The 24,585-nt window shown below is 52.9% G+C and overlaps 7 protein-coding genes across 7 annotated transcripts; 4 read left to right on the top strand and 3 right to left on the bottom strand.

Annotated features, from left to right (window-relative positions):
- Positions 1-3,438: 3,438 nt before the first annotated feature.
- On the top strand, positions 3,439-5,729 carry CDEST_03550 (Putative pyridoxal phosphate-dependent decarboxylase, pyridoxal phosphate-dependent transferase). The gene is made up of 4 exons (XM_062919709.1): positions 3,439-3,742; positions 3,840-4,130; positions 4,179-4,223; positions 4,279-5,729. Exons 1-4 carry the CDS (start codon positions 3,659-3,661, stop codon positions 5,404-5,406), a joined length of 1,548 nt encoding a protein of 515 aa, XP_062775760.1. The 5' UTR covers positions 3,439-3,658; the 3' UTR covers positions 5,407-5,729.
- A 136-nt stretch (positions 5,730-5,865) lies between these two features.
- CDEST_03549 (Putative nucleolar protein) lies at positions 5,866-8,108 on the top strand. Its single transcript, XM_062919708.1, has one exon. The coding sequence runs from the start codon at positions 5,918-5,920 to the stop codon at positions 8,057-8,059; it is 2,142 nt and encodes a 713-aa protein (XP_062775759.1). The 5' UTR covers positions 5,866-5,917; the 3' UTR covers positions 8,060-8,108.
- Positions 8,109-9,070: 962 nt separating this feature from the next.
- CDEST_03548 (Putative glycoside hydrolase, family 28, pectin lyase/virulence factor) lies at positions 9,071-11,183 on the top strand. The gene is made up of 4 exons (XM_062919707.1): positions 9,071-9,749; positions 9,871-10,374; positions 10,448-10,654; positions 10,720-11,183. Exons 1-4 carry the CDS (start codon positions 9,390-9,392, stop codon positions 10,939-10,941), a joined length of 1,293 nt encoding a protein of 430 aa, XP_062775758.1. The 5' UTR covers positions 9,071-9,389; the 3' UTR covers positions 10,942-11,183.
- Positions 11,184-11,859: 676 nt separating this feature from the next.
- On the bottom strand, positions 11,860-12,495 carry CDEST_03547 (Putative YggU-like superfamily protein). Its single transcript, XM_062919706.1, has 2 exons — positions 12,249-12,495; positions 11,860-12,159 (listed from the first exon to the last, which is right to left on the bottom strand). The coding sequence occupies exons 1-2, from the start codon at positions 12,450-12,452 to the stop codon at positions 12,013-12,015; spliced, it is 351 nt and encodes a 116-aa protein (XP_062775757.1). The 5' UTR covers positions 12,453-12,495; the 3' UTR covers positions 11,860-12,012.
- A 323-nt stretch (positions 12,496-12,818) lies between these two features.
- CDEST_03546 (Putative oxoglutarate/iron-dependent dioxygenase, non-hem dioxygenase domain-containing protein) lies at positions 12,819-14,405 on the bottom strand. The gene is made up of 3 exons (XM_062919705.1): positions 13,660-14,405; positions 13,483-13,589; positions 12,819-13,426 (listed from the first exon to the last, which is right to left on the bottom strand). The coding sequence occupies exons 1-3, from the start codon at positions 14,325-14,327 to the stop codon at positions 12,933-12,935; spliced, it is 1,269 nt and encodes a 422-aa protein (XP_062775756.1). The 5' UTR covers positions 14,328-14,405; the 3' UTR covers positions 12,819-12,932.
- A 5,853-nt stretch (positions 14,406-20,258) lies between these two features.
- CDEST_03545 (Putative chitin-binding, type 1, glycoside hydrolase family 18, catalytic domain-containing protein) lies at positions 20,259-22,378 on the top strand. The gene is made up of 5 exons (XM_062919704.1): positions 20,259-20,672; positions 20,731-21,023; positions 21,088-21,317; positions 21,374-21,750; positions 21,807-22,378. The coding sequence occupies exons 1-5, from the start codon at positions 20,392-20,394 to the stop codon at positions 22,123-22,125; spliced, it is 1,500 nt and encodes a 499-aa protein (XP_062775755.1). The 5' UTR covers positions 20,259-20,391; the 3' UTR covers positions 22,126-22,378.
- A 725-nt stretch (positions 22,379-23,103) lies between these two features.
- Positions 23,104-24,369, bottom strand: CDEST_03544 (Putative ankyrin repeat-containing domain superfamily; the record flags this gene model as incomplete). Its single annotated transcript, XM_062919703.1, has 1 exon — positions 23,104-24,369. One exon carries the CDS (start codon positions 24,367-24,369, stop codon positions 23,104-23,106), a length of 1,266 nt encoding a protein of 421 aa, XP_062775754.1.
- Positions 24,370-24,585: the final 216 nt, after the last annotated feature.

Here is a 24,585-nt window from a genome sequence, read left to right as displayed (position 1 = left end):
GAAAAAAGAACAGAAAAAAGAAGAAAAAAAGAAACGATCAACCTCAGCCCAAGGAGTGGCTGTTCTGTCCCTTTTTTCCCTTCCCTTCCCTTCCCTTCCCCTGTGCTCCGCCCTTCTTGTTATTGTTATTCTTCCGTTTGTTGATTGTTGGGCGAGTGAGAGGGTGAGAGTGGATGCGGTAAGAAATGGGATGCTCGAGCGTCGTGGTCCCGTCCGAGAGTTGATAGGGGAGGCAGGAGGGATGAAGCTTGTTTGACACCGCGATGGGGATCTCCAGCAAGCTGCCTCGGGCCTGGGTTCGCAAGCACGCAGGCTCCGTCTTTTCTGGGTCCCGGACGCTGTTTAGCGGCGGCTCTGTCTCGGTGAAGCGTGGCTGACTAGTCGGTTGTGGGATTCGTGGAGAAGGAGGGGATCTCCTTGCGGCCGGCGATGTTTCTTGTACAAGTTCCGACGGCCTGGGCCCCGCGTGTGGTGCTGTTTCGGAGGGTAGCGTTTGGTCGTCACGTCGTCACGTCGTTTGCTTGGCTGCGTGTCTCAGTGGAGGGACGACGGGAGAGTGAAAAAAAGAGTGTAGATTGGTGACCCGAGATGTGATGATGGAGTAAGGAGGAAGGATCATCGGCGGCGGGATAGGCGATGAACGCTGCTGATCTGCAGTTGCAGCATACAGATAGCCTCGGTGGTTTGCACATCTTGAGGCTTCAGGTGGGAAATGAACTCCCTCCCCTTTCTTCTGTCTCTATCTATGTCTCTGGGATGAAAATGGAATGAGTAAAAAATTGGCTTCCCTTTTTGTGTATTTCAATTTCCTTCTTCCCTTCTACGTCTTTTTTTTTCCCTTCGAGAAAAGCTCCGGGAGGTGTATTCCGCCCGCCCGCAAATGAACTGTCGACCATGCTGGTTTGCAAATACCAGGATCGTGTCAGGGCTGGGACCAGGGTTCTCTCTTCTCTGTACATCTATCTACACAGTCACCTACCTATCCACACACTGAATGTCGTTTGCCTCTTGATGCTGAAATGAGCGTGGGGGCTGCAATCCGAGCTCTCTCCCCCAGGGGGCCCAAGGGTCATCAAGATCCGAGATGACCCTGATGAAATATCCCCTTGCCGTGCGTGTCCTAGCCTCCTTTTTTTTTTTTTTTCTCGCTCGCTCCATCGGTGAGTCGATGGCCACGGACACGGATGGTGATAGTAATAGTTGCAGCCACCTATTTTTATTCTTTTTTGGGTTCATGGTCCATCGGCCTAGGGCCCGCCACCGCCTAACCTTCCCGTTAGTGGCATGTCACTCCTCCCATTCTATCTTCTTGGGAAGATTGTTCGGTCGATCGTCCACAACCGCAACCCAACGGCCCAGGAACCAGGCACAGCAAGCGAAAAAAGAAGGCCGCTGAAACTCGCAGCCCCCTTCTTGGGCTTGGCCGCCGCCCGTTGGTGCCCTACCACGAACTCCCTCTCACCTTAGGTACCTACGAATACTTCTTCCACACTCCGTCTCGCTTGCGGCTCAAGCAAAAAACCTGCCCGATAGAGTCATCAATCCTTGCCGTGAGAGAATATGCTTCCCCCCTTTGCATGTACTCGACCGACGTAAGTTTTAATTTCATGAGAAAAATTCTTCGTTTTTTGTCGTTGCTGTTGCAATAGTCTGACCGCGCTGCAGATGCAGGGGAAACAAACACATTCGGCCGGCCGTACGAATACATCCGGCTTGCTCGACAACGCCCTCCCCCCTTAATACTTTCCTCAGTCCCTGTTTGGGGCATGCCGCGTTTCCCCATTCCTTCTTTGTCTCTTCCTGAATCCCATGCCCACCATGTGTGTCTGGGATCGGGTCTCTGTCTCGTCTCTGGTCCACGTGCATCGATGGAGCAAGAATGATCCAGGCTTTGTGTCAAAGGTGCGTCCCACGCGTCCGTCCGCAAAGTCGCAGCGCACTGCAGCGGCAACCAGGCACATGTATCCGCGGGAAGGCGGCTGCTGCATGCACGCACGTCTCTCGGGGGCAAGAGCCCAAGACGGAGGATCAGATGCAGCCCTGCTGCACCTGTAACCAACCCCCATTTCCCCTCGACCGCCTATTCCTGCCATTGACTTTTGTCGCACAGTCAGTCCAGCGGCAATGACGATGACGTCTGTCTCAACACACCGTCAGATGCCACGTTATCTGCACTGGTCACGTCTGTGTCCGGCACGGAAGTTGCACGGAGGGGCAGTCCATTCAATGTCCAGATGGGGAGGCCGTGAAGAGAGAGAGGGATGGAGGGAGAGATTCCTCGAGGCCTTTCGAAACCGGTGTCGTCTGTTGATCCTCGCGTGTCTGCCCGCCCTGTTTCCCCTCCCCAGCTGTGTTTCTAAAATGACGTTAGGCGTCTCGCGGTGTGGTGACGCCGGCGGCTGATCGAGACCCTCAAATAGTTTGCGCACAGACAGAGCCTGAACACCACACCACCGGCACAAACACACATCAGTGGGCGCACCATATCATCTACCTTTCGCTGCGGCCAACCAGACTATGTTCGACAGAAATGGAAATCGCCGGCCAATCAAGAAGAATTTGTACCGTCCCATGTGATAATTCCCTAGGTCTCACGGCCTGGTTTCTCCAGGGACGTAGGGTCCACAAGCCTGCGAGCGGTCCCGCGAGACTGGAAGACGCGCTCGAAAGCATGCCGTGTAGGCGGCGTTTGCTGCGGCGGACTGCCTCGCAGCGTCAGTCGAGTTTGGCGCTGTCATACCGCACGTTCACATTTTCCCTTTTTCTTCGTCTGGGTCCCATTACACGCATGACCTGATCATGGACGGACATGTCGGCCAATCCCTTGGATTCTCGAGACTTAACGAATGTCCTCCCGCCTAGGGCAGACATAGAGCTGATGTTTGCTCCACCAGGTTCCGGAAACTTGGTAGGCACCTAGGCAATAGGCCAACCGTCATCCCAGGCCCGTCAACGCCGTACGGCATCGCGGAGCCGACGGCTTGGGACGACTCAACCGGTGGGGGGGGTTCACTCCCTTCCGCCTCCACTCATATCCGCCATAGTGTTTGTGATCTTGTGAGCGGCCCTCAGGCCCGTGCCGCACTGAAGAGAAAGAATTCGGAAGACGGCGGACGGCGGACGGCGGACGGCGGCCGCTCTGGACCATGCATGTAGTTGCCGGCCCTTCCGCCCACGACTGACAAGTGACAACCAACCCAATAAAGTGGTCGCGTTTCAATGCAAAGGCAAAGGAAGACGGAATGGGGTCCTGCTGATTATGAAATCCGGCTCGGCGGCGAGTGCGGCTAAAATCCCAGCCGGGTTTTTGTTTCGCGCCACTTTGCTCCGACGTGCCGTCATCGGGGGTGGGGAGGGGGGAGAGGAAACCAGCGCGGCCCGGCCGTTGAAGATTTTCTCCCATGGATTCTTTTTTATTTTTTGTCTTGTTTTTTTTACCTGACTCATTCAGGAACCAATATCAGTGGACAAGACCGGGGAATCTCAGTCCAGCTTCGCAATAAACGACGGTCTGTGCTAATAACAGCGTGTTAACGATTTTTTTCTTTCTCTTCTTTTCCACTAAAGCTTAATTGTCCCCGAGTTTTGCTCCTTTTTTTTGAAGAGAATTTTCACTCATTTTTGGTGGGAACTCCAATCCATCTTCTCCAAAGCCATCATGAACGGCACAAATGGCACAAATGGCACCAACGGCCACCATGCTGCCCCGCCGACTCTCAGGAGAGCCGAAGAGGTCGAGGATGTAAGTCTCCCCGGCGGTTGCAAGTGGGTTACACATCCCACTTCGGATACAAAAAACCCCCGCCTCCCTACCACTGACACAACCCCCCTGCTTGTAGTTGCTCGAAGCTGTCAAGGGTCTGATTGTTCCTTACATCAGAGTGGCCGACGAGGCCGCCGGTCAAAAAGCCGGTGGAAACACCTCGGTCGACATCGAGGGAGTCCCGCGCAACGTTCTGGTCGACACGCACAAGCCGGAGGCGCTGGCCAAGAAGCTGAAGCTGTCCCTGCCGGAGGGCGACGGCCTCGGCAAGGAGGGCCTGCTCGACATGATGCGCAAGATTTTGAGCTACAGCGTGAACACCTGGGACCAGGGCTTCATGGACAAGTTATATGCTAGCAACACTCCGGTATGTCACTGCCGTCTAACTCGTCGGGTGCCGGACTGACTTGCCTAGGTTGGTGTCGTCTCCGACCTTCTCTTGTCCGTCCTCAACACGAATGTAAGCTGTCCCGCCATCTTTACACAGTCATTGGTTCATCGCTAAACTTGAGTAGCTTCACGTTTATCAAGTCTCGCCGGCGTTGAGCATCATTGAAAAGATCACGGCCAAAAAATTTGCCAATCTGTTCGGCTTCACGGGACCCCGGGCGGGAGGAGTCACCTGCCAAGGCGGGAGTTCGTCCAACCTGACATCCCTTGTTGTCGCCCGCAGTGCCCTTTACCCCGAGACCAAAACCTCGGGCAACGGCTCGCACGACTTCGTCATCTTTACCAGCGCACACGGCCACTACTCCGTCGAAAAGAGCGCCCTGACCTGCGGACTCGGCGCGTCGAGCGTCTGGGCCGTGCCGATCGACTCCGCCGGGCGCATGATCCCCGAAGCCCTCCGTGAGCTGGTCGTCCGCGCCAAGGCGGAAGGCAAGACGCCCCTGTACGTCAATTCCACCGCCGGGACGACGGTCATGGGCTCTTATGACCCGTTTGAAGAGATCTCGGCCATCTGCAAAGAGTTCGGCCTGTGGTTCCACATCGACGCAAGCTGGGGAGGGTCGGTCATCTTCTCCGAGAAGCAAAGGGCGAAGATGAAGGGCTCCCACCTGGCCGATTCGCTGACGGTCAACCCGCACAAGATGATGAACGTGCCGGTAACGTGCTCATTCCTCCTCACGCCGGACGAGAAGGTGTTCCACAAGGCCAACACCCTGCCGGCGGGCTACCTGTTCCACAACGTGGACGAGACTGAGGACGTGTGGGATCTGGCCGACCTGACCCTCCAGTGCGGCCGCAGGGGCGACAGTCTCAAGCTGGCCCTGGCCTGGATCTACCATGGCGCCGGCGGATTCGAGCGACAGATCGATCACGCCTTCTCCCTGGCCGGGCACCTCGCGACGCTGGTCGAGCAGAGCAGCGACTTCGTCTTGGTCTCGTCAAACCCGCCGCCCTGCTTGCAGGTCTGCTTCTACTACGCGCCCAACGGCCAGCTCGCGAAGGATGCCGAGACGAACACGAGGCGTACCAGCCAGATGGTTTCGAAACTCATCGAGCGTGGTTTCATGGTTGACTATGCCCCGGGTGAACAGGGCAGCTTCTTTCGCGTGGTCGTTAACTGCCAGACCCTCAAAGGAACCGTCGAGGGGCTAGTCAAGGCATTGGAGGAGATTGGGAAGGAGGTCGTCGTGTAGAATTCCGGCTGTGTTTGCGCTTTTGATGATACAGATGATGGGAGCACTGGATTTTGAATAAAAACATGTATGCCGATAGAGATAGAGATGCATATACACCGGGAGACACTGACACGGGATTGACCGACTCGAGGTGGGTAGACTTACACGGGCGGCCAAGGGCTCTCTGACACCCAATCCTCAGGATAAGATTGGATGTCTCAAAAGCAATAGGAAAATGTATTTCAAGTTCAAGAGAACGAAAAGAAAGAAAAAAACACTCAAATTGCTTCTGCATGGAAGGGCCGAAACATAGTGGACGAGACCGCTTGCAAGGTCATTAAAGAGAGTTAGTTGGGGATCACGGCCAATGATGGGGTGGGTGGGACATACATGATAAGATAAGTGATAAGATAAGCAAAAGTTTTTTTCGGCGACAGAGTGCAGCACCCTTCAATGCGACGAATCCACCGCCTTGTTCCTCAGCAACCCAACTTACACCCTGCACCAATTCAAAAGCCAGCCCGCCACAATGCCGAAGCCGAGAACGAAACGACAAGCCATTCGCGATGAGCGCAAGAAGAAGAGGAGGGAGACTCACGAGGAGAACCCTGAGGCAATCGACGACGAACGCCAATCGAAGCGCAGACGGGTTGGGGATGAGGAGGACGAGGACCAGGACCAAGACGCCGAACATCAGACATTCGATGATGCCGGCGACCATCAGCAGTCTTTCCACGGCAATGGCCCGGAAAAGGAGTTCTTTGGAATGCTCGCAGACGAAGAGCAGGAATACTTCCGCCGCGCCGACGAGCTGCTCGAACTGAACCAGTTCCCCTCCCCCGAGGAGCGCCACGTCTTCCTGCAAAACGTCTACAAGGAGGCCCGCGGCAAGGAGTTGAAGCTGGCCAGCAGTCAATCGCTGTCGCGCCTCATGGAGCGCCTGATTCTCCTCTCCAACACGAAACAGAAGAAGCAGATCTTCAACGCCTTCGCCGGCCACTTCCTGTCGCTCGTCCAGCACCGATTCGCCAGCCATTGCTGCGAAAAGCTGTTTCTCGAATCCGCGCCGATCGTGACACAAGAGCTCGGCGGCATCGTGCCCGAACCCGAGGCCGACGATGAGATGGAGCTCGAGGAGGGCGCCGAACCGGACAACACCATGGAGAACCTCTTCCTTATGACCCTGGACGAGTTCGAGCAACACATGGGCTTCCTTCTCACAGACCGGTTCGGATCACACACGCTGCGTGTGCTTCTGATCGTTCTCTCGGGCCGCCCGTTGGACGACTCGGCCGCAAAGTCCCTTCTGAAGAGCAAGAAGAAGGAGTACATCTCCGTCCAGGGAGCCACCGGTGTCTCGGATGAGCTCACCCACCAGCTGCGCGCCGTCCCGGAGTCCTTCACCCTGGCCACTAAGAAGATCATCCAGGACGCCGTCGCCGGCATGGATTTTACTGCCCTCCGCGTCCTTGCCAAGCACCCCACCGGCAACCCTCTCCTCCAACTTCTATTGGAGCTCGACATCTCCCTGAACCACAAGACTGACAAGGCGTCGGCCGCGGCGTCGAGCAAGGACTCCTTGCTGTACAGGCTGCTGCCCGAAGCCCCTGCGTCTCTCAGCGACGAGACCTCGCAAGCGGCGGATTTTGTCAACAGCATGGTCTACGACCAGATCGGATCCCGCCTGCTCGAGACCCTCATCACGAACTGCCCCGGCAAGATCTTCAAGGCGCTCTCTCACAACTTCTTCGGCGAGCGCATCGCGACTTACGTCCGCAACGACATCGCATCTTACCCCGCCCTCCGCGTCCTGAACCGCGTCAGCAAGGACGACCTAGTAGAAGCCGTGAAGAAAATCATTCCCGCCGTGCCCCTCTTGGTGACCAAGGCGCGCTACAACGTCCTCAAGACGTTGTTCGAGCGATGCGAGGCCCGCGGGGCCTACGAAGAGAAGAGTGCCCTCACCAGGGCGCTTACTGACGCGTTGGGCTCCAACCCAAAGGACCTGGTCCCGAAGTTGTGTCACCTGGTCGAGGACGAGTCCGCCGACAAGGAAAAGTTCCAGCAGTCGCCCCAGAACAAGACCGCCGTCGCCGCCCACGGGTGCCATCTCGTGTCGACCATGCTCAAGACGCCCGGCAACCCCACCAAGGTGGCCCAGAAGTCCCTCGCCGCCGTGCCCGCCGATCTTCTCGTCAAGCTCGCCACCACGGCGATGGCGTCGATGACGGTCCTGACGACGGCCCTCGCCAGCCCCGCGGCCCCCCAGAACGAGTTTTTCCACAAGACCCTCGTCGGCGCCCTCGCGCCGCACGTCGCGGAGCTGGCGCAGTCCCAGTTCGGCCACAACGTCGTCAACGCCATCATCGAGGTGCCGTCGCGCGGCAAGGACCGCTCGATCCCGTTCCACGTCAAGCAGACCATTATCTCGACACTCGCGGAGCACGAGCGGACGCTGCGCGACTCCTGGACGGGGCGTAGCGTGTGGAGGACGTGGAAGGGAGACATGTGGAAGACGAGGCGGTCTGACTGGGTCAAGTGGGCCAAGGAGGTGGATGGGCCGGCCGAGGAGACGAAGCTGAAGCCGTGGGAGAGGAGGAAGCTGGAGCAGCAAAGGGGCCCGCAGCCGAGGCAGCTTCCCAGGGAGATGTTGAAGCAGGACGAGGAGTGAATAGTCGCACTTTGTATGATACCCGCCATCGAAATCCAACGAATCTGCCCCCGAATCCGGTTGAATCAACAAACACTACGCAACGTGACAAGTGAAACGCTCGGCTCACTGGACACCTAAATGGCGATTGGAAGAGGGAGACATCGCCGTGGCACCAAAAAGGCCGTCTGGTTGATCGACGTAAAGCGTAGGACAACATACTTCTACCACAGACTCGGACACCGGAGGGAGTGGGGCGTGCCAAGCCCGGATGGTTCGGGAGCCTGGGCTTGACGATCCGGACCGGGATCTCCGGCTTGGCTCGCCGTCGACTGCGACGTCGTTTATTTCCATCGAGACTAAACGACGTCTAACTGCTCGTCGAAGTTTCGCCGAAACAAACGAGTCAACCGATCAAAAGTAAAGAACTCACTGGTTCCCGCGACTCGGAAGACATGTCTTGGGCCTGCTTTGTAAACCCATTTTCGCTGATCAGTTCCACCCAACTGGACCGCACGAGGAAAGAAAGGCATTCTGACTCGCGCCACACCTCTACGAAGAAGAAACAAACCGAAGCGGGAAGTTTCTTTTTTGAGAACTAGACATGACGTTTGGCAGATTCTCGATGGGCAAATTCGAATCCAAGGAAACTCGGTGTCTCTTCCAACCAAGCAACATCGCCGCCGCGAACAAGGAAGGCTCAGTAAGGGAGATGTGAGCGGTGATTCTCGGGGGCGCTTCGGCACTTCTTTCCAATGTCCCCTGGTTTGACTTTCTTCTGCTGTTCTTCGCAACTCGATCATTTACCTGTACTGGTTGCTGAAATCCTCTGACATGAGCCGCAGGGGAAGAAGGATGCCGGTTATCCGGCCCTGATCCTAGTCAAGCGCAAAAAGCCCACACGCGGGGGTGAACTCAGATCTGCCATCTCCTTGCAAAATCAGGGACGCGAAAACGGGGAAATCAATTTCCATCCAATCATGTCCTGTGTTTCGTCTGATGTGGCGGCTCGTTTTCTCTTCGCAGCGGAGGCTCTTCGTCTTCCCCCAGTGCGCCCCCCCCCCCTCTTCTACGTGATACTAGCCTCATCTCCGCAGCCCATACCATCCCGGATGATTCAAATTGCCCACTAGACATGGGCGACTCGATACGCACTCTCCCGGGGGACCGATAGTCTTCTTGCAACCTCCCCTGAAAGAGGGGCTCGGCTCGGGCGAAGCTTTCTGGCGCTCATAAACCCCGGCTTGGCGCCGACAGCTAAGAGCTCTTCGCAGCCCGCCGGTCTCTCCCAACAACGGACATCGTTCGTCCCTCCTTACTCACTCTACATCCGATCCTTCAGTCCGTCGCCATGCTGTACCGCCATCTACTGCCACTGGCGCTCTGCCTCGCCGGGTCTGCGTCCGCCGCGTGCGGCCAGAGATGCGTCATCGCCTCCTCCGGCAACTCAACGTCGGACGCGGCCGCCATCGCCGACGCGTTCGTGAAGTGCGCCAGCGACGCTGAGATCGTCTTCAGCGAGGGCGTCGAATACAAGGCATTCGAGCCCGTCGTCGCTACCAAGCTGTCCAACGTCGTCATCACCGTCGCCGGCAACCTGAGTCTCCCGCAGGACATCCCCGCAATGCAGAAGCTCGTCGAGCTCAAGGGCGGCTCGCTCACATGGTTCCAGATCGGTGGCACCAACGTGAAATGGATCGGCTCGTCAGAAGTACGTTGCTCATGCTCTCTCCACCCCTCCCCCTTCGCCTTTGCCTTGGTTTTCGACTCCGAATCGGCCGGTTGCTTTTTGGCCGTGAGTGGTTTGTTTGCACACGCTGAACTGTGCGCAGCCCGACGCCGGTTGGATCAAGTCGTATGGGCAGGCCTGGTGGGATCTCAACAAGCCCGGTGAGGCCGGTACGCCCAACCGGCCTCACCTGATGCAGTTCAGCGTCACGAATGGCGTGATGAGAAACATGAAGTCGCTGAAGCCCATCGGCTGGAACTTCTCAATCAAGGGCAAGAACATCACCATCGCCAACACGGTCATCGACGCGCGGTCCGAGAGCAGCAGCTTCCCTTTCAATACGGACGGGTTCGACGTCGGCGCCACCGATGTCACCATCACCAATAGCAACATCTTCAACGGCGACGACGCCATTGCCATTAACGACGGCGCCAAGAACGTGCTCTTCCAGGACGCGACCATTGGGTTCGAGACGCACGGCATGAGCGTCGGCTCTCTAGGCTCCAAGCCCGCGTCCCCGGCCGACGTGCAGAACATCCGCTTCGAGGACGTCACCGTACGGGGCGGTCTGTACGCCGCCCGATTCAAGAGCTGGATCGGAGGACAGGTAAGGAAGGGCCATAGTACACTTGATAAGATGTAGTGTTGTTGTTGTTTGCTGACTTTCACCTGCGGCAAAGGGCCTGGCGAAGAACATCACCTGGAGCAATATCCGCGTCGACAACGTCACGTTTCCCATATTCGTCACGCAGACCTACTACAACCAGGCCAGCGTCAGCGGCGAAAGACCCAACAACTCGTCCGTCATGATGGAGGACTTCACCTGGGAGCACTTCTCTGGCAACATCAACACCTACAACCCCGGGGACGGGTCGTGCACCACCAACGTGAGCCGCATCCCTCTGGAGTCTTCCTTGCAGAAAGAGAAGTGTGCTGACAGTGACTTTTGTAGCCTTGCTGGTACAACGCCGGGCTCGGGAACCTCACGCACTCGGAAGCCATCATCATCGAGTGTAACACGGAGAAGTCCTGCAAGAACTTCCGCACGAAGGACATCAAGGTCGAGCCCCAAAGCAAGACGGTACCGAAAGTCATCTGCATGAACGCGATGCCTGATTTGAACCCCAAGCTGGGGTTCGAGTGCGCCAACGGCACGTTCGTCGCTTCGCGCTAGGATGACAGTTAATAGTCGCGGACCATTCTCGTATTGTAGTTAATTCCGTCATAGTCTACGACATCAAAACCTAACATGATGCGGATTTTCATGACAATCACAGCCTTATGTTCACTTGATCGCCCGATGCCGTCCCTTTTGTCCGAAGCATAACTTTTTCGCCTCAAGTGACTTACTACAGTTTCTGTTCGGTGTAACCGCCGTATGCCCGTCTACCACTTCTCTTCGGGTCCACCAACTCAAAAGCCAAGCTTCGAGATGAGAAAATGGTGGCAACCTCCCAGCGCTTGGTCGGACTAAAACTTCTGCAAGGCTTAGGTTCCAGTTGAGACAAAATTGATGAGCCGATGCCAATGATAACATCGACGACATTCCACCGCAGCATACGAAGCTTTTACGTCGTCCTTCTAACTTCTATTTAATAGTCTATTATGTATTTTGTTCACAGAGGACGAGGTAGTTGACTGCCTGGTCGCCGAAGGCCGCAGCTACGGCTTTAAAGCTAAGCTTCCTTTGGAAACCAAACCCGAGTAGATTGACGTCTACAGCCCGCTGACTCCTGGTGGCTTATCTTGTCTCTTCAACCAAGCGTCCTCGGCGTTTTTGGTCTCGCTAAGAATGGGACGGATGATCTTTGCATCGATGATTGTACTGTTCTTCTTACACATGTCGTGTTGAACGAGACGCTGTTTTCTGGGTCCCGGATGACGAGCTTGGCTCCTCCAAGAACCCCCCATAATTTCCTATTAACCGTGTGCTCTCGGCGCATTTAACCCAAGCCAGACGACTGAATGTCGTGAGACGTCACTGAGCCACGCTTGTCGTAGAGGGTTCTGATGCCCAGGGCGTATTACACATAATCTATGACTATGCGACCACAAGCGACTGATGACTTTCAATTGAATTTTACACGTCCTCATGAGAAACACGCAGGGAAACAACTTCGATAAATCATTTAAATGACTGAATCCATCAGGGATTGGGGCATCGTACAACACCTTGGTCATGTCGCGACTTGTCATCCTTGTTGAAGTAGGTAGGTACCCTCCGCTTATTCCCCAAGCTTGAAAGCTATCCTCCATTTGCAGCTTTTTGGAGCTGTTCAGTCACCCTTGCCATGATGTCTGTCGGATTTTGGACGATGCTAACAGCCACGGTCTTGTCACGAGACTTCAGTCCCTGGGTGATGGTTAAATCAGACTTCGGAAGTCCTAGGACCTGCGCTCGGATTTCAGCATCTTCTAGGGCAGTGCACTTGGAAAAAAATGATCCGGAGTGGCGATATAGTCGGAAAGGGGCTTTTTTACCTCGCTCAGCAGCTTGATGACGGCTTTGTTCGCCTCGCCTTCTCGTGCTTGCGCAGCGACGCACATCTCCACAGCCCCCTCAGTCACAGCCGTGACCCCCTCGCGAACCCTTGACGCGCCGGGCTTTACGTGGCATTGAAGATACAGAGTTCCCAAAGAAGATTTCTTGGTGCCTGCGACGAATCGGACCGCTGCCGACGCCATCGTGGTTGGCGCGCGCGCGGTGGTGATAAGAGGAGAAGAAGTTGAGAACTGGCGTGAAGTTTAAGAGTGGCCAGGTGGGTAGAAATGTGGGGAGATTATCTTTAGATGACGGAAGCACAACGCAGGGCCGTAATGAATGTTATTGGGTGCTGTCCAATGTAGACTCAAAACTAACCTTGACTATTGAATAAAGGTCTTTCCAACGAAACTCCCAAAGCAGAAACTCAACTTAATCAACCTTAAACCAGCAAGACTAGTTAGACGTGGCCTTAACACGGAAGCGCGTACAAGGGCGCTTGGACAAATGTTGATAGATAAGGTTTCAAAGTAAGAAGCTTTTGATATGACATAGCAACGTAGCTCGCTCTCTAAGTGTATGGTCCAATCTGGTATTTCCGTCGCTGTTCTTCCGATTTAACAATTTCGCTTTTTCCGACCCGATTTGTTTTGCTCTCTAATAAAAAAAGAATTGTCTATCCGTTACAAAGAAGCGTGCTGAGTCTGTTGTCCAGCGCTTGGCAGAACTCTGTCCACGCCGGGGGGCTTGGAGCCCAAGGTTCGGAGCTCGTCCTTCTGCAAGAGGGCGAGACGGTTCTCAGCATGCATTCTCTTGGTGGTGATCCTCTCCGGGTAGTTCCTCAGGAACATGTTTGTGAAGTGGGTGCCGTAGTGGATGCCCTCCTGCGGAGACTGGCCAACGTCGTAGCCAGGCAGGGGCTTGGCAACGGCCTGGAAGCTAGGCTCGTGGAAGTAGGCAAAGGCGAAGCGGTCGCGGGTGTTCAAGCCGACCTTGTGAGGGGTGGAGGGCAGGTAGGAGTTGGTGATGTATTGCATGATGTCACCGGGGAAGACCGTGAAGACGTTGGGAACGGGAGGCACGTAGTGCCAGCCCTCGTCGTCCTCCTTCAAGCCTGCCGAGCTCTTCTCCCAGTTGGCATAATGCTCACCATCGTAGGGAGGGCGAATAAAAAGTCCTATCCCCCAAGTCTTAGTGAACGTGATGACGAGTAGAGACCCGACTTGAACTTACCGCCAACATCATCCTGCGCGGCAATCACCAACAAACCGTAGTCAGTGTGAGAGCCAATGCCACGGCCCGCCTTACCCTTGCCGTTAGTGTTGTGTGTAGGGGGAAACCTATTCTTTTGTCAGCATGGGATTGTTCGGTAATGACGTGCGAGCTTGATGACGCAGGAAAACCACTCACCTGAGGATGCGCATATGATGCCAGCCGTCATCAGTCAGGTTTGTGAGGGAGCCGGCAGGGACGTTGAGACCTAGTTCCGCCAGCTGGAGCAGCTTCTCTCCGCTCTCGCCGAGGTAGTCCATGTAGGTAGTCATGGGCTGCTTCATATCATAGTCGGGCCAAGGGGCAGGCCCATGGCAAGGCCACTTCGCGCGAACGCGAGGCTCGGACATGTCCAGGTCCTTGGTAACAGTGAAGATCTCCGAGTAGTCGGCAATGCCATCGGTGATCTCCTCGCCGGAAGCGATGTAGCCAGAGTAGCTTTGGGAGTCTACGCACGCGGCCTTTTCCTCATGGGGCTTGGCGAAGAAAGTCTTGCTGGCTGCTGTAGCTTCGTCGAAGATGGCTTGCTGCTTGTCATTCATGGACACCTGGAGGATACCATCACGGCGCCAGGCGTCAACGAGGGCTTTGCCCATGGCGCGATCACCCTTGCTGCCGGTGACGCGCTCAGGCAAAGTGAAGGTCTCGAGCTGGGCAACCTTGGCCTTGTGGCCCGGGGGCATTGTAGCGGCCATCTTGGCGACATTGTAGTCGGTGACTGTGGCCAGAGGACGAGCCTGATTGAGAGCCGGCTTCCGTGCCCCATGGCGGGCTAGTGCGTTCAAAGACTTCGTAATGGCTGACATGGCTGCGTTGATGCCCTCACTATGACCTGTCGTAGCGTGGAAAGGCGAAAAGAGATGAAAAGGATATTAAAGCTGATTTTGCTGTTGTCAACGAGCTCCTGTTATTCCCCATCTTGCTCCTGGCCCTCGTTCCCTTTATATCCGCCAGAAAATCATCCCCAGGCTCTTCGCCATGGGTGCCAAACAGCACCGGGATACAATTTACATGCCATCGATACGTGGCCATTGTCTCAGGGTCTTCCAGTTCAAATTTAGGTTTTCTCGGAATTGACGAGGCAGTGTACTATCTTATACTTAAACTCAAAATCTTTGCAACTACTTGGTCAAACACACAAAGTCCTTGTTCCCGACGTCTCAAGCCGAGACAAGTCGGGATGGGGATGAGTTGGTTTAGCCAAGGCATCACTCATCCCACACCGAAGACCACCCACGATGCTTGGCATCGTCAAGGGCCAGGGCTCAACGTGTTTGTTGTATATAGAAGTGGAACCGATGTCCGGGGGAATTACCAAGAGCCCCCCCCTGTGTTGCTGCGAGGAAGGTCCACCGAGTCAAAAGGACGGACATCTCGCAAACTTCCATCCTGTTTTGTATTGGAGCTCTTCAAGGATGGTACCTGTTTTACAGAGCTGAGAGAGATCACTGTCAAGATGTCCGCTGTCTCTAAGCAATGGAAAAGCTGTCATGTTGGAAAATGATTATAATAATAATAATAATAAGGGTGGTCACCTTGCCTGCTTGTGAATAAAGAAATAGTTGCAAAGTCCGAAGTATGGAGACATTTGAACTGATTCAAGAGCCAATCAGAGGCCTAAATCGTCCGAACCAAATACGATCCGAGCTTCGGTTGCATTGCACCGGACTTCTAGGATGGACTTGACACGCACGTGTAGCCAACAGTGTCCAGGGCAGATGCTGGCTGGTGCGCCATAGCCACATCCATGGCACCCCTGGGGACTTCTGGTTCGCGTTACGGTCTGAGATACGAAGTGGTAGCAGCAGCGCACTAGTTGTCTTAGACTTTGCTGCCGGCTGGCGGCTACCCTGGCTGGGGATGGAACTCTAATAAAATGACGGAGAACCGCGGACGTAGGATTCCACTGTTCAATAGAATTGGCGAAAATACCAAGGCTCAAATGCTCTTTGATTAAGAAACACGAGTCATTGTCGAGAGGGATGCTAACTGGCACCGAGTAGACCAACGCGCGCGCTTCTCGGTCACGGTACATCCGGAGATCCCGGGGGGCACGGCTCGAGTCATTCATTCCAAGTAGGTATGTTCCAAAGTGCGAGCGGGTTACGGAAGGACTATTCGTGGAATTCCCAGTATAGCCTGTTCATTCCATCCCTACCGCGGCGAAACATGCATAGCTTCCCCTGAGTGGTGCCAAGCATCGGTACAGGACGTAAATCTCGGCACCATAGAATGATCTCTCTTTGAAAAATAATACAACTTAGCAAGCCGGTCCGAGTTGAGGGTCTATTCACCTCTAAAAAGGCCCAATGTTGGATTTCTACAAGGTGACCAGTGTTCTTGAGTGGAAGTATGGGAAGCGAGTCCAAGTGTACGGTTCTGGAACGTCGTATGGAGTTTGAGTTACCAAAAGGGGCTGACTTCCCCAGGGCATATGCTGGGACAGGTTTGAGAAAGACTTTCCATGGGTCAGTCTCATTGGATCAAGAAATGAGATGGCAGATGCGCTCTTTGAATGCGCTTACCGTTTCAGCACTAGTCAGATTCGCACCAAGCGCCTCATCCCTACCACCTCAACGTATGCTCTTCGATTCCTGTCTCTTTACTTCCGCTACCAGAGGCTTTATAGCTCAGTTTACCTCGTATAGTCAGAAGCTTTATAATGAGTTAGATTCATGTTGGCGGATCCTGGGGACAACGCTTTAAATGCCCCTGCAGCCCTTTCTTTGAAAAGAGGAGTGTTGGTATCACAGGTCACTCGAGTGAAAACGAACTGCTCAATAGTTATTAGGTGATTCGTGGATTGCTTGGGTGTGTAGAGGGAGGGATGTAACTGAAGGGCAGCAGACGGCGGAGGCCGTGATACGGCTGGCCAGGCGGACCCACCACAATCGGAGGTGAGTCCGCGTGATATGATTGGCCCAGCCAGACCGCCGTCTCCACTTTCTCATGGATAATCTGATCGGTGTTCCAACAAAGAAGGAAGCGTCGCACTTCAACATTTGAGGCTTTGCTCCTACGGCGCTTATATCGCACATCGAACACGGATGACTGTTCAAGGACCCAGTCACCGGTTTTTTGCGATCTCCATTCAAATGAATATAGTCCTTTCTAGATAGGCAGTAGTACTACGGGTTCAGAAACCTGGGGTTTGACCAAGGTAACGTGAACTTCCCAAATCCCTGAATTTGCAGTAACTTTTGCCGAAAGTCTTATGCACGGTATTGAATCGTGCAAAATGGAATGCGAGAAACTGGCTGTTACTTCAAGCATTGTAGCCTTCAGAATGTGTTTGAAGAGAGACTGAACAGGGTCGCCGTTTGAGCCCAGGAAATGGCCATGAAGAGGTATCAATGACGGCTTAGGCCGAGCCTGTCTTAATGAAAAAGTATTTCCGATTCATGAGACGAGCCTTGAGTCGCGGTTCAAGCGCCGGATAGTTGGGTCGGAGTTGGCGGGGCTTTCGGCTTCACATCAGTCACAGTCTTGATTTAGTGATGCAGCTGTCCACAACCGAACTATGTGTTTACTCAAACAAGCTGTAGACAAAAGCCTTGAGAAATAAGCGAGAAAGAAAACGCTGGACTGAGAAACTGCCGGAATTTAAATTCGGAGGTTTAAAAAATAATGTAGACATAGATTGAAGATGCGTCACGTACGCAATGCGGATGGGAAGGTATATTCATGTTATTGGCCGTTACTCTGCGGAACAGTAGCTGGACGGGATGACAGACCGAAGCTGGGTTCGGCCAAGTTTCACAGAAGGCCATAACGTAAGTACTCTTTTATATCCCCATTCACTACGAGAACTCTATAAACGCGGTTGATCTTCCACCACTCATCAGTACATCTGTGGAGCACTCCCCCGCAAGAGCCACTGGGGTGACTTTGTTGCCTTGAAATCAGTCTGAACAGCTGGACTCTACGATTTACTTGCCAGCTCATTACTTCTCGAGCATCGTTTACGGCTTTTCGAAGATAGCTAAATAGTTCTTGGGTGTCCTGGGCGAAAATTTCTAAAACGGTGCCATCCACCCTGCAGACTTGTTGGCCAACCGGCAGCACCTAAGTGCATTGCCCTAGTTCGTTGATACAAAACGAACCCCAAACGATGTCTTGTGAGACTGTTGAGGGAATTTCTCGGCGGAAAATTCTTATGAAACTGTGCCTGAGTCGGTTCTCTGCCAAATCACGAAATGGAAACGTTTCCTTTATGCATTAATTATTTCTTTGGTTCAACTTACCCCTTATGAAGCATGATCCTGAAGCTGCATTTTGTGAACTAATAAATCAATCCCCAACAAAGCAAAAACCACTGAAGAAGCCAAATTGTGGGGGAAAACTCAGTTACATGCCAAAGAGAGCCAGATCGTCAGGTTTCCTCTTATGCTCAGAACTGTCATGTAGCAGTCAAAGTTTGGTGTCCTTGCTTGTTCGAGTCGTGAGTCAGGCAGCCACTGTGCAGGAATTTTGCATAGCCACAATTGGCGGAGAAGGAAAAAGTCTAAACGCATACTGTTCAAAGCTGTTCATGAACATAGAAAATGTTACGGATGCTTGTCGCTTGGTGCCTGGTGGGAGGATCATTTTGATCAGAAGCTGTGGGGATCATGGTTGTTTGCTTCTTGTCCTGTGCTGCACGTCACGGACTATGCGAAGAGAAAGCCGGATGCAACGCAAAGCGGCGTCCAATACTGTAATTCTTGGAATCAGATTTCGGTCATCCTGCATCCGGTTTGGACATGACAGATCCGTTCTGCCCACCGCATAGCCCATGAAGGACCATACCCCCTCTCGCCCAGCCAGAATAATCAAAGCTTCCGCTTGGATGTCATCTTCTCTTAGGATCGCAAACGACGCTCACTTGAGCGTCGTTCATGAGACAGCGGATTGACGGTTTGCAGACCTGATGTTTTCGACTAGTGGGCGGAACAGCCTAGCACAGAAAATGGCTGAATGCTGGGAAACGGGTGGATAGAGAACGTAACAGACCTCGCAGAATGACTGACCTGGATAGTGTCTACTAGTCTTTTCGAAAGCCGGGGCACTCGGATCAGGGACAGCAACTTTGCTGCTATACATCCGACAAGGCAATATGCCAACTAGTGTGATATGAAAGATTCACAAGTGCAAGAAGTCGCAAGTTCAAGTCTCTTGGATTTGGCTACTGTAGTCGGGCGCTGGTAAGATGGAGTGATACATCGAGGAAACGATTTTCTATCAGTAACATATTCTTTCTGTCGTGATGGCCTCACGTGAGTGGAGCCATTCGTTTAGGCCGGTTGGCCGGCACGGGCCCGTAAAAATGGGTCTCGCGGCCCTGAACCAACCGGCCTGTCTCCGGCTCAAGCGGCCTACTTCGATCAGCACGCACGCCTGTTTGGGCAGAGCCTCGCTCTACACAGTCGTAGATAAATCGAGCTACTTTTAATTCATGATTTCTAGACCTACATATGGCATTCCGCGACGCTTTCTTGTTTGGTATACTTTTCAAATCCAGACTGGGGTGCGAGAAATTGCGAATTTTCTGCGAGCAATCACGCGAAAACACGTAGATCTTGCGAAATGATGAATACTATTGAAGATGTAGACGCATCATATCAGTCTCTGCTATTTAAATGTGATGTGGGGATTCCGGATGTTCCGGATGTCTTTTATGCATTCCTTAAAAGTAATCACAAGGATATTGGCCGGTCAAACGAAGCCCCTTCCCCCGGAGTCGAGTTCGTCACCAAATACGGTGAATAGTTGTATTTTGCCATCCTTGATGCATCCGGCTTGGAAGCACGAATGCGTGCGTAAGTTGTCCGCTCGCTCATTATCAACGGTAACGCCGGAAATCAAAAAGGATGACGTTCAGAGTTTGGAAGCTTCCTGTCACGGACCGTTGTCGAGAGGCAAACGTAATACAGTGCCACAACTTGCCACGACTATCACATACGACCATACCCATTGGAAAACTCGGGATCCCGTCCGCTCTCCCATAGATAAGCCAATGAGGGCCGGATTAGTAGTTGGGTCGGTGACGACCAGCGAATACCTGGTGTTGTATGTTTTTGTTGTTTTGACTTTGGCCTTCAAGAACTGCTTACTTCGGCTGAGGCAAGGTGAAAAATTGTTGCTCAATTCAGCCTTGGATCATCTGTATTCATGAGCGACCAACCATGAAGGTCTCTCAAGCAGCCTTGACCGCAGTGTGGCTCGTGGTGTTGAGAAGCTTTTGGATCTGGTAAATCATCTTGGCTGCCGCTAAAACATGATCTGGTCGAAAGTGGTTCCGACAGGTTCATCCCAGCGAGTCAGTTCACCAGGTGTAAGCAGAGATGGCTCTGATTTCCGATTTGACTACGAATAAGAAGCTGTGTTTTAACTTTCAGATAGATTGGCCACCCCATCGGGCCCATGTCCCCAAAAAGTAAAACCCCTTTTGATGGTTGTCGATCTCATCTCGTCAATTAGCCAGTGCCGCATTGCCGCGTGTTGGCTTGCGATGAACTTTCCTTGATCCACCTGACTGCCTTGTCTGGTCTCTGCCGGCACTTGCAATGGCTATGATAGGTTAGAGGAACATCAGCTTGACATCTTCCAAATCCAAGTACTGGGACAGATCCGAAGCTATGCCCAGCGGCTTGTGGATCTAGCTCGGGTAGTCGGCTACAACGTTTGTCGAAACGAAAATAGATTTAAAATTGACCAAATGTCGAATGATTGTATTAAAAACCAGGTCTCCTGTTCCTTCATGATTGAGCTCTTACTGTGCTTGTCTTCCGCGCTCCTGATGCTTCAACAATCGCTCATTTAGTTGCCGCGTCACCTAACCACCTTATTCTCACTCTTTTGACAGCCATAATTGATAACTCTATACTTACAATGCTATTCCGATCCATTTGTCTCGCTGCTGTGACCGCCTTAGCCGTCGAGGCTATTTCCAAGGATGCGTCTTGCGACGACGATGTGTTGACCCCATCCGCACCAGTGGCCTCTGTGCCACCTCTGTCCAAAACTCGCCTCCCTGGATCACAGTTGTCCGGGTACCCTCCGTCTGGACCGTACTTGTCTGGTTCCTCTCCTTCCAGAACTCTCCCTTCGGCTTCGAATCACTCCTTACCGGCCCGGGTCTCGGCACCTCGTTATGTCATGTACTTCGATCAGTACGGAAACCTCATCAACTAAGATACCCTTGTACCTCAATATCTAACCATCGTATAGGTACCACACAGCCGGGATTCCAGACAAATCTATTACCGCTGGCGTTACCCACGTCATCACAGCCTTCGCCAACTCCTCTTTATTCGCCTCTGAGCCGGCCGGCGAGTACAAGCCATTCAAACCTATAAATGAGATTCGAGCTCTGTTTGACAACGGAACAAAGGTCTGCATGGCCATTGGTGGATGGGCTGATACCGATGGTTTCAGTCGAGGCGCTTCGACAAATGCCAACCGCAATAAGTTTGCCCGTAATGTCGTGGACTCCGCCGTCAAGCTTGGATACGACTGCGTTGGTGAGTGAGCCCAACTCTATCGACTGTCCAGCTAAGACAACAACTAATGCAACCAAACAACAAGACGTCGATTGGGAGTACCCCGCGGGCAACGGTGCCGACTATAAGCAGATTCCAAACGCAAACAAGTCTCAGGAGATTGACACCTTCCCCCTGCTCCTCTCCGCTATCAAGACGCAGCTGAAGCACCACAAGATGGAGCTTTCCGTTACCGCCCCGGGCCTCAAGCGTGACATGATTGCTTTCACCCAGAAGCAGACCCCCAAAATCAACGCGGTCGTTGACCACTTCACTGTAAGTCTGACTTTGGGCGGGCATCTTCAACAAGGCCCAACTGACTTTAAGCGAAGGTCATGACCTATGATTTGATGAACCGCCGCGACAACGTCACTGCTCACCACACAGACGTCAAGGGCTCTCTCGAAGCCATCGACACCTACATCGCCCTTGGCGTCGAGCCGGTAAAGATCAACTTGGGCTTTGCCTTGTACGCTAAGTGGTTCACCACTGCCGCCGGTCACACTTGCTCCGAGGGTCTTGGATGCCCCACTGAGTTGCTTGAGGCTGCTGACGGAACCGATACTGGAAAGTCTGGCGCTGTCACATTCGAAGCTGCCAACTTTATGGCTGCTCCCACTAATTTGACGACTTCTCCCGATGCTTCTTGCGGTAGCGGAACGTTCTACAAGTGTCCTACCGGTAACTGCTGTAGTCAGTACGGCTTTTGGTATGTAACACTACGTTGATCAATTCAGACAATACTTAGGGTTAACGATGCTTTAGCGGCACCACTGAGGCTCACTGCAGCAGCGGTTGCCAGTCAGACTACGGCATTTGCAACGGCACCTCAACTGCTGCCTCGTTCAAAACTGCCATGGCCAACGGTAAGACCGACGAGGTCAGTGGTGGGCAGTGGTACTGGGACCCCGCTGGTCCTTTCTTCTGGACCTGGGACACCCCGGCCCTTGTCTCCCGCAAGTTCAATGACATCGTCAAAGCTCGTGGTATCGGTGGCGTTGCCGCTTGGAGTTTGGGCGAGGATTCTCACGACTTTAGCCTCATCAGGGCCATACAGGCGGGCGTCCGAGCTTGGCCCAGATAGAATCCATGAAGTCTGCGTAGCAAGCCGGAATCAAACTGAATTCTATTTCATTGTACAGTCATCGAATTCATGGGGTTCCGTTTTGTATGCGCTGAGTTCCGTTTCTTTCAAGGTTCGCTGTTGTCTTGTTCGTCTTACTTCTCAAACAAGTGTTTCGATTTCTTCAGCAGCAGGCATTGAAAAAGGAAGAGGCTGAAAAGGATGACTTGCTAGAACTTAATCGTCGTTGGAAACGGCCCCTGCATTTCCTTGCTTCGATGGAATACATAAACACACATGCACACACACAACTCGTTACATCACCTCGACCAAATTTCAAAGGTCCTGTCTTGGGCTTGAGCTTTTTACACAATGTGCTATATTTTACACATCCTCCAACTCCATTTTAGCCGATTCAAGGTCTAATGTTCTTAAGATTGTCTCTTACTGGCTGTGGATCTGTCTCAACGATGGAAAAACATGAGTACGCCCATGACCGGCTCAAAACTTCTCTGCCCTTGGATTCGGCAACCATGCGCATAAGGTTATACCATCGTACTTTTGCTGCGATCTAACAACCGTGAATATGTAGTGATACTGATAAGGAAACGTCCCCTTGCGTTGACTGCAAAATCTGGGTGACTTCAAAAACAATTTGGTCAAAAGAAGAAGAAAATACCCCGCCCTTCGATTTGTTAGTCGACACTGTGAAGAGATTGGCCAGATAAATTTGAACCCCTGGCCGTAGAGAGTGTGTTTTCGTGTTGGGGTTGCTTGATCTATAAATGAAAGTGAATAGGAGATATGGCTTGAGTAAAGGCTTTTTCTTAAATTCTCTAACTGGAGCCTTTGGCCTCTTGTCTATTCGGTCCGATTTCTTTTTGGTTACCCTGACTAACTAAGAAATATCAAACCTATACCAAAAGGCAGTTGCTTAAAACCATAAATTCAGAATGTCGCTCAAACCGATGAGTACCAATTAGCAGCATCAAACTTTTGTTAGTTTCCTTCCCCTAGGATTTGCCAATTAGACATGGCTTTTTGATTCCCAAACTGTATGGCTCTTGCCGGGTTCGCAGCCGCCACACGTTCCATCAGCCCTCTCAACTGTTCGCAATTGTAGGAAAACGCCTTTCCATCAAGCAAGAATGGATCTGCTTCCTTCTCCAGAAGCCACTGCACGAAGTCCCAATTTCCTATCGAACACGCGCATGTCAGGGCTGTCTGTTTTTCTCCATTCTCCATGATCTTGATTCTGTCGATGTCGACGTTATTGAAGGTTAACATGTGCTCCGCAATAGCACGAAGCCCGACGAACGGCGAAAGGTCGGACGATACCGACTGGCCATTGCTCCTCTTGGCTTCGTGGTTCTCCGTAGACAGTGCAAGGATGAACATTGGGCTCAGATTGGCGACTTTGACAGGCAAGCCGCTGCTGGCTCTGAGCATCTCAAACGCTGTAGGATCGCAACCCTCTATCGCCAGCTCAAAAGTCCAGGTGCTCTGACGATGGAGAGGAATCTCCAACGAGTAGTCGAATCTCTCTTGAATTCCATGCAGAGCTTGGAGATCTGGCCAGCAAGATCCGATGTTGGGGTCTGCGCCACACGAGAGGAGAAACCCGACCAAGGACGTGTTCCATACGCAAGAAGGATAAAATAATGACCAGACAGGCCAAGTGTCCTGTGTAGACTCCCAAGCTTGGTTCGGATGCCAGCCCGCTTCAACGAATGTCTGCAGCAATGGTATTAACACGTCCCCTTTGGGATAAACCTGGAAGATAGAGGCGCCCTTGAGGATCTGCCTTCGTTTTGATCCCGGTTCCGTGCCTTCAAAAACGTATCCATGGAGTTTTGTACCTATCTGGAGCAAGTAACGGGCGATTGAAGGCTGGTTGCCGAAAGAAGCCATCTGGAGGCCGAACTGACGGACAGCGTGGCTTGGCATCACCTTCCGAACATACGCTTCGACATCATCCCGATAACCCATCCTGCAGGCACAATAGAAGTCGAGTTCAGTCGTATCTTGGGGGTTCAGCAAGCCATCTTCAATGGCGTAGTCCGGTCGAGGGAGCCGTGGCGGCAACGGCGGAAGTTCTGCGAATCGAGCCTTGAGTTCGCAAATGTCGCTAAAGAGGCCCGGGGAAATTTCGCTCTTGCTGCGAATTTTTGATCGTCGTTCTTGATTTGTAAAAGCAATGTGGTGGAAATGCCAATCCAGTCGCTTGTACATGGTGTCCAGATTTTGTGGCTGTATCGTATCCATCGCACGATTCGGTAGGAAGTCTACTGGCTTTGCTAACAGTACACATCCAAGGGAGAGGTAAATAAGGCTCATGAAATATTAATGAGTCCCTAAAACCCGTCTTAGGATACAATCTGGTTCCGTTTGCGTCGAAACAGCAGTCACTGGGACTCGACACTTTCTCGAACAGGGCGAATAGTCCAAAGAAAAAGATCTGTCGGGCTTCCATTACTGCAA

The sequence above is a fragment of the Colletotrichum destructivum genome, chromosome 2 (assembly GCF_034447905.1).
Source record: "Colletotrichum destructivum chromosome 2, complete sequence".
NCBI classification, from domain to species: Eukaryota; Fungi; Ascomycota; class Sordariomycetes; order Glomerellales; family Glomerellaceae; genus Colletotrichum; species Colletotrichum destructivum.
Note: the sequence above shows the minus strand (reverse complement) of the source record. Positions and strands in the feature narration are given on the sequence as shown.

Excerpts from the sequence above, each read along its gene's own strand:
- CDEST_03550 (XM_062919709.1), top strand. The coding sequence starts at position 3,659 with ATGAACGGCACAAATGGCACAAATGGCACCAACGGCCACCATGCTGCC. Across the intron at positions 4,131-4,178 it reads TATATGCTAGCAACACTCCG|GTTGGTGTCGTCTCCGACCT; the intron begins GTATGTCACTGC and ends TGACTTGCCTAG. Across the intron at positions 4,224-4,278 it reads TGTCCGTCCTCAACACGAAT|CTTCACGTTTATCAAGTCTC; the intron begins GTAAGCTGTCCC and ends AAACTTGAGTAG.
- CDEST_03548 (XM_062919707.1), top strand. The coding sequence starts at position 9,390 with ATGCTGTACCGCCATCTACTGCCACTGGCGCTCTGCCTCGCCGGGTCT. Across the intron at positions 9,750-9,870 it reads AATGGATCGGCTCGTCAGAA|CCCGACGCCGGTTGGATCAA; the intron begins GTACGTTGCTCA and ends AACTGTGCGCAG. Across the intron at positions 10,375-10,447 it reads AGAGCTGGATCGGAGGACAG|GGCCTGGCGAAGAACATCAC; the intron begins GTAAGGAAGGGC and ends CCTGCGGCAAAG.
- CDEST_03545 (XM_062919704.1), top strand. The coding sequence starts at position 20,392 with ATGCTATTCCGATCCATTTGTCTCGCTGCTGTGACCGCCTTAGCCGTC. Across the intron at positions 21,024-21,087 it reads GCTTGGATACGACTGCGTTG|ACGTCGATTGGGAGTACCCC; the intron begins GTGAGTGAGCCC and ends CCAAACAACAAG. Across the intron at positions 21,318-21,373 it reads CGGTCGTTGACCACTTCACT|GTCATGACCTATGATTTGAT; the intron begins GTAAGTCTGACT and ends CTTTAAGCGAAG.
- CDEST_03549 (XM_062919708.1), top strand. The coding sequence starts at position 5,918 with ATGCCGAAGCCGAGAACGAAACGACAAGCCATTCGCGATGAGCGCAAG.
- CDEST_03547 (XM_062919706.1), bottom strand. The coding sequence starts at position 12,452 with ATGGCGTCGGCAGCGGTCCGATTCGTCGCAGGCACCAAGAAATCTTCT. Across the intron at positions 12,160-12,248 it reads TCATCAAGCTGCTGAGCGAG|GTCCTAGGACTTCCGAAGTC; the intron begins GTAAAAAAGCCC and ends ATCCGAGCGCAG.
- CDEST_03546 (XM_062919705.1), bottom strand. The coding sequence starts at position 14,327 with ATGTCAGCCATTACGAAGTCTTTGAACGCACTAGCCCGCCATGGGGCA. Across the intron at positions 13,590-13,659 it reads CATCATATGCGCATCCTCAG|GTTTCCCCCTACACACAACA; the intron begins GTGAGTGGTTTT and ends ACAAAAGAATAG. Across the intron at positions 13,427-13,482 it reads CGCGCAGGATGATGTTGGCG|GACTTTTTATTCGCCCTCCC; the intron begins GTAAGTTCAAGT and ends CTTGGGGGATAG.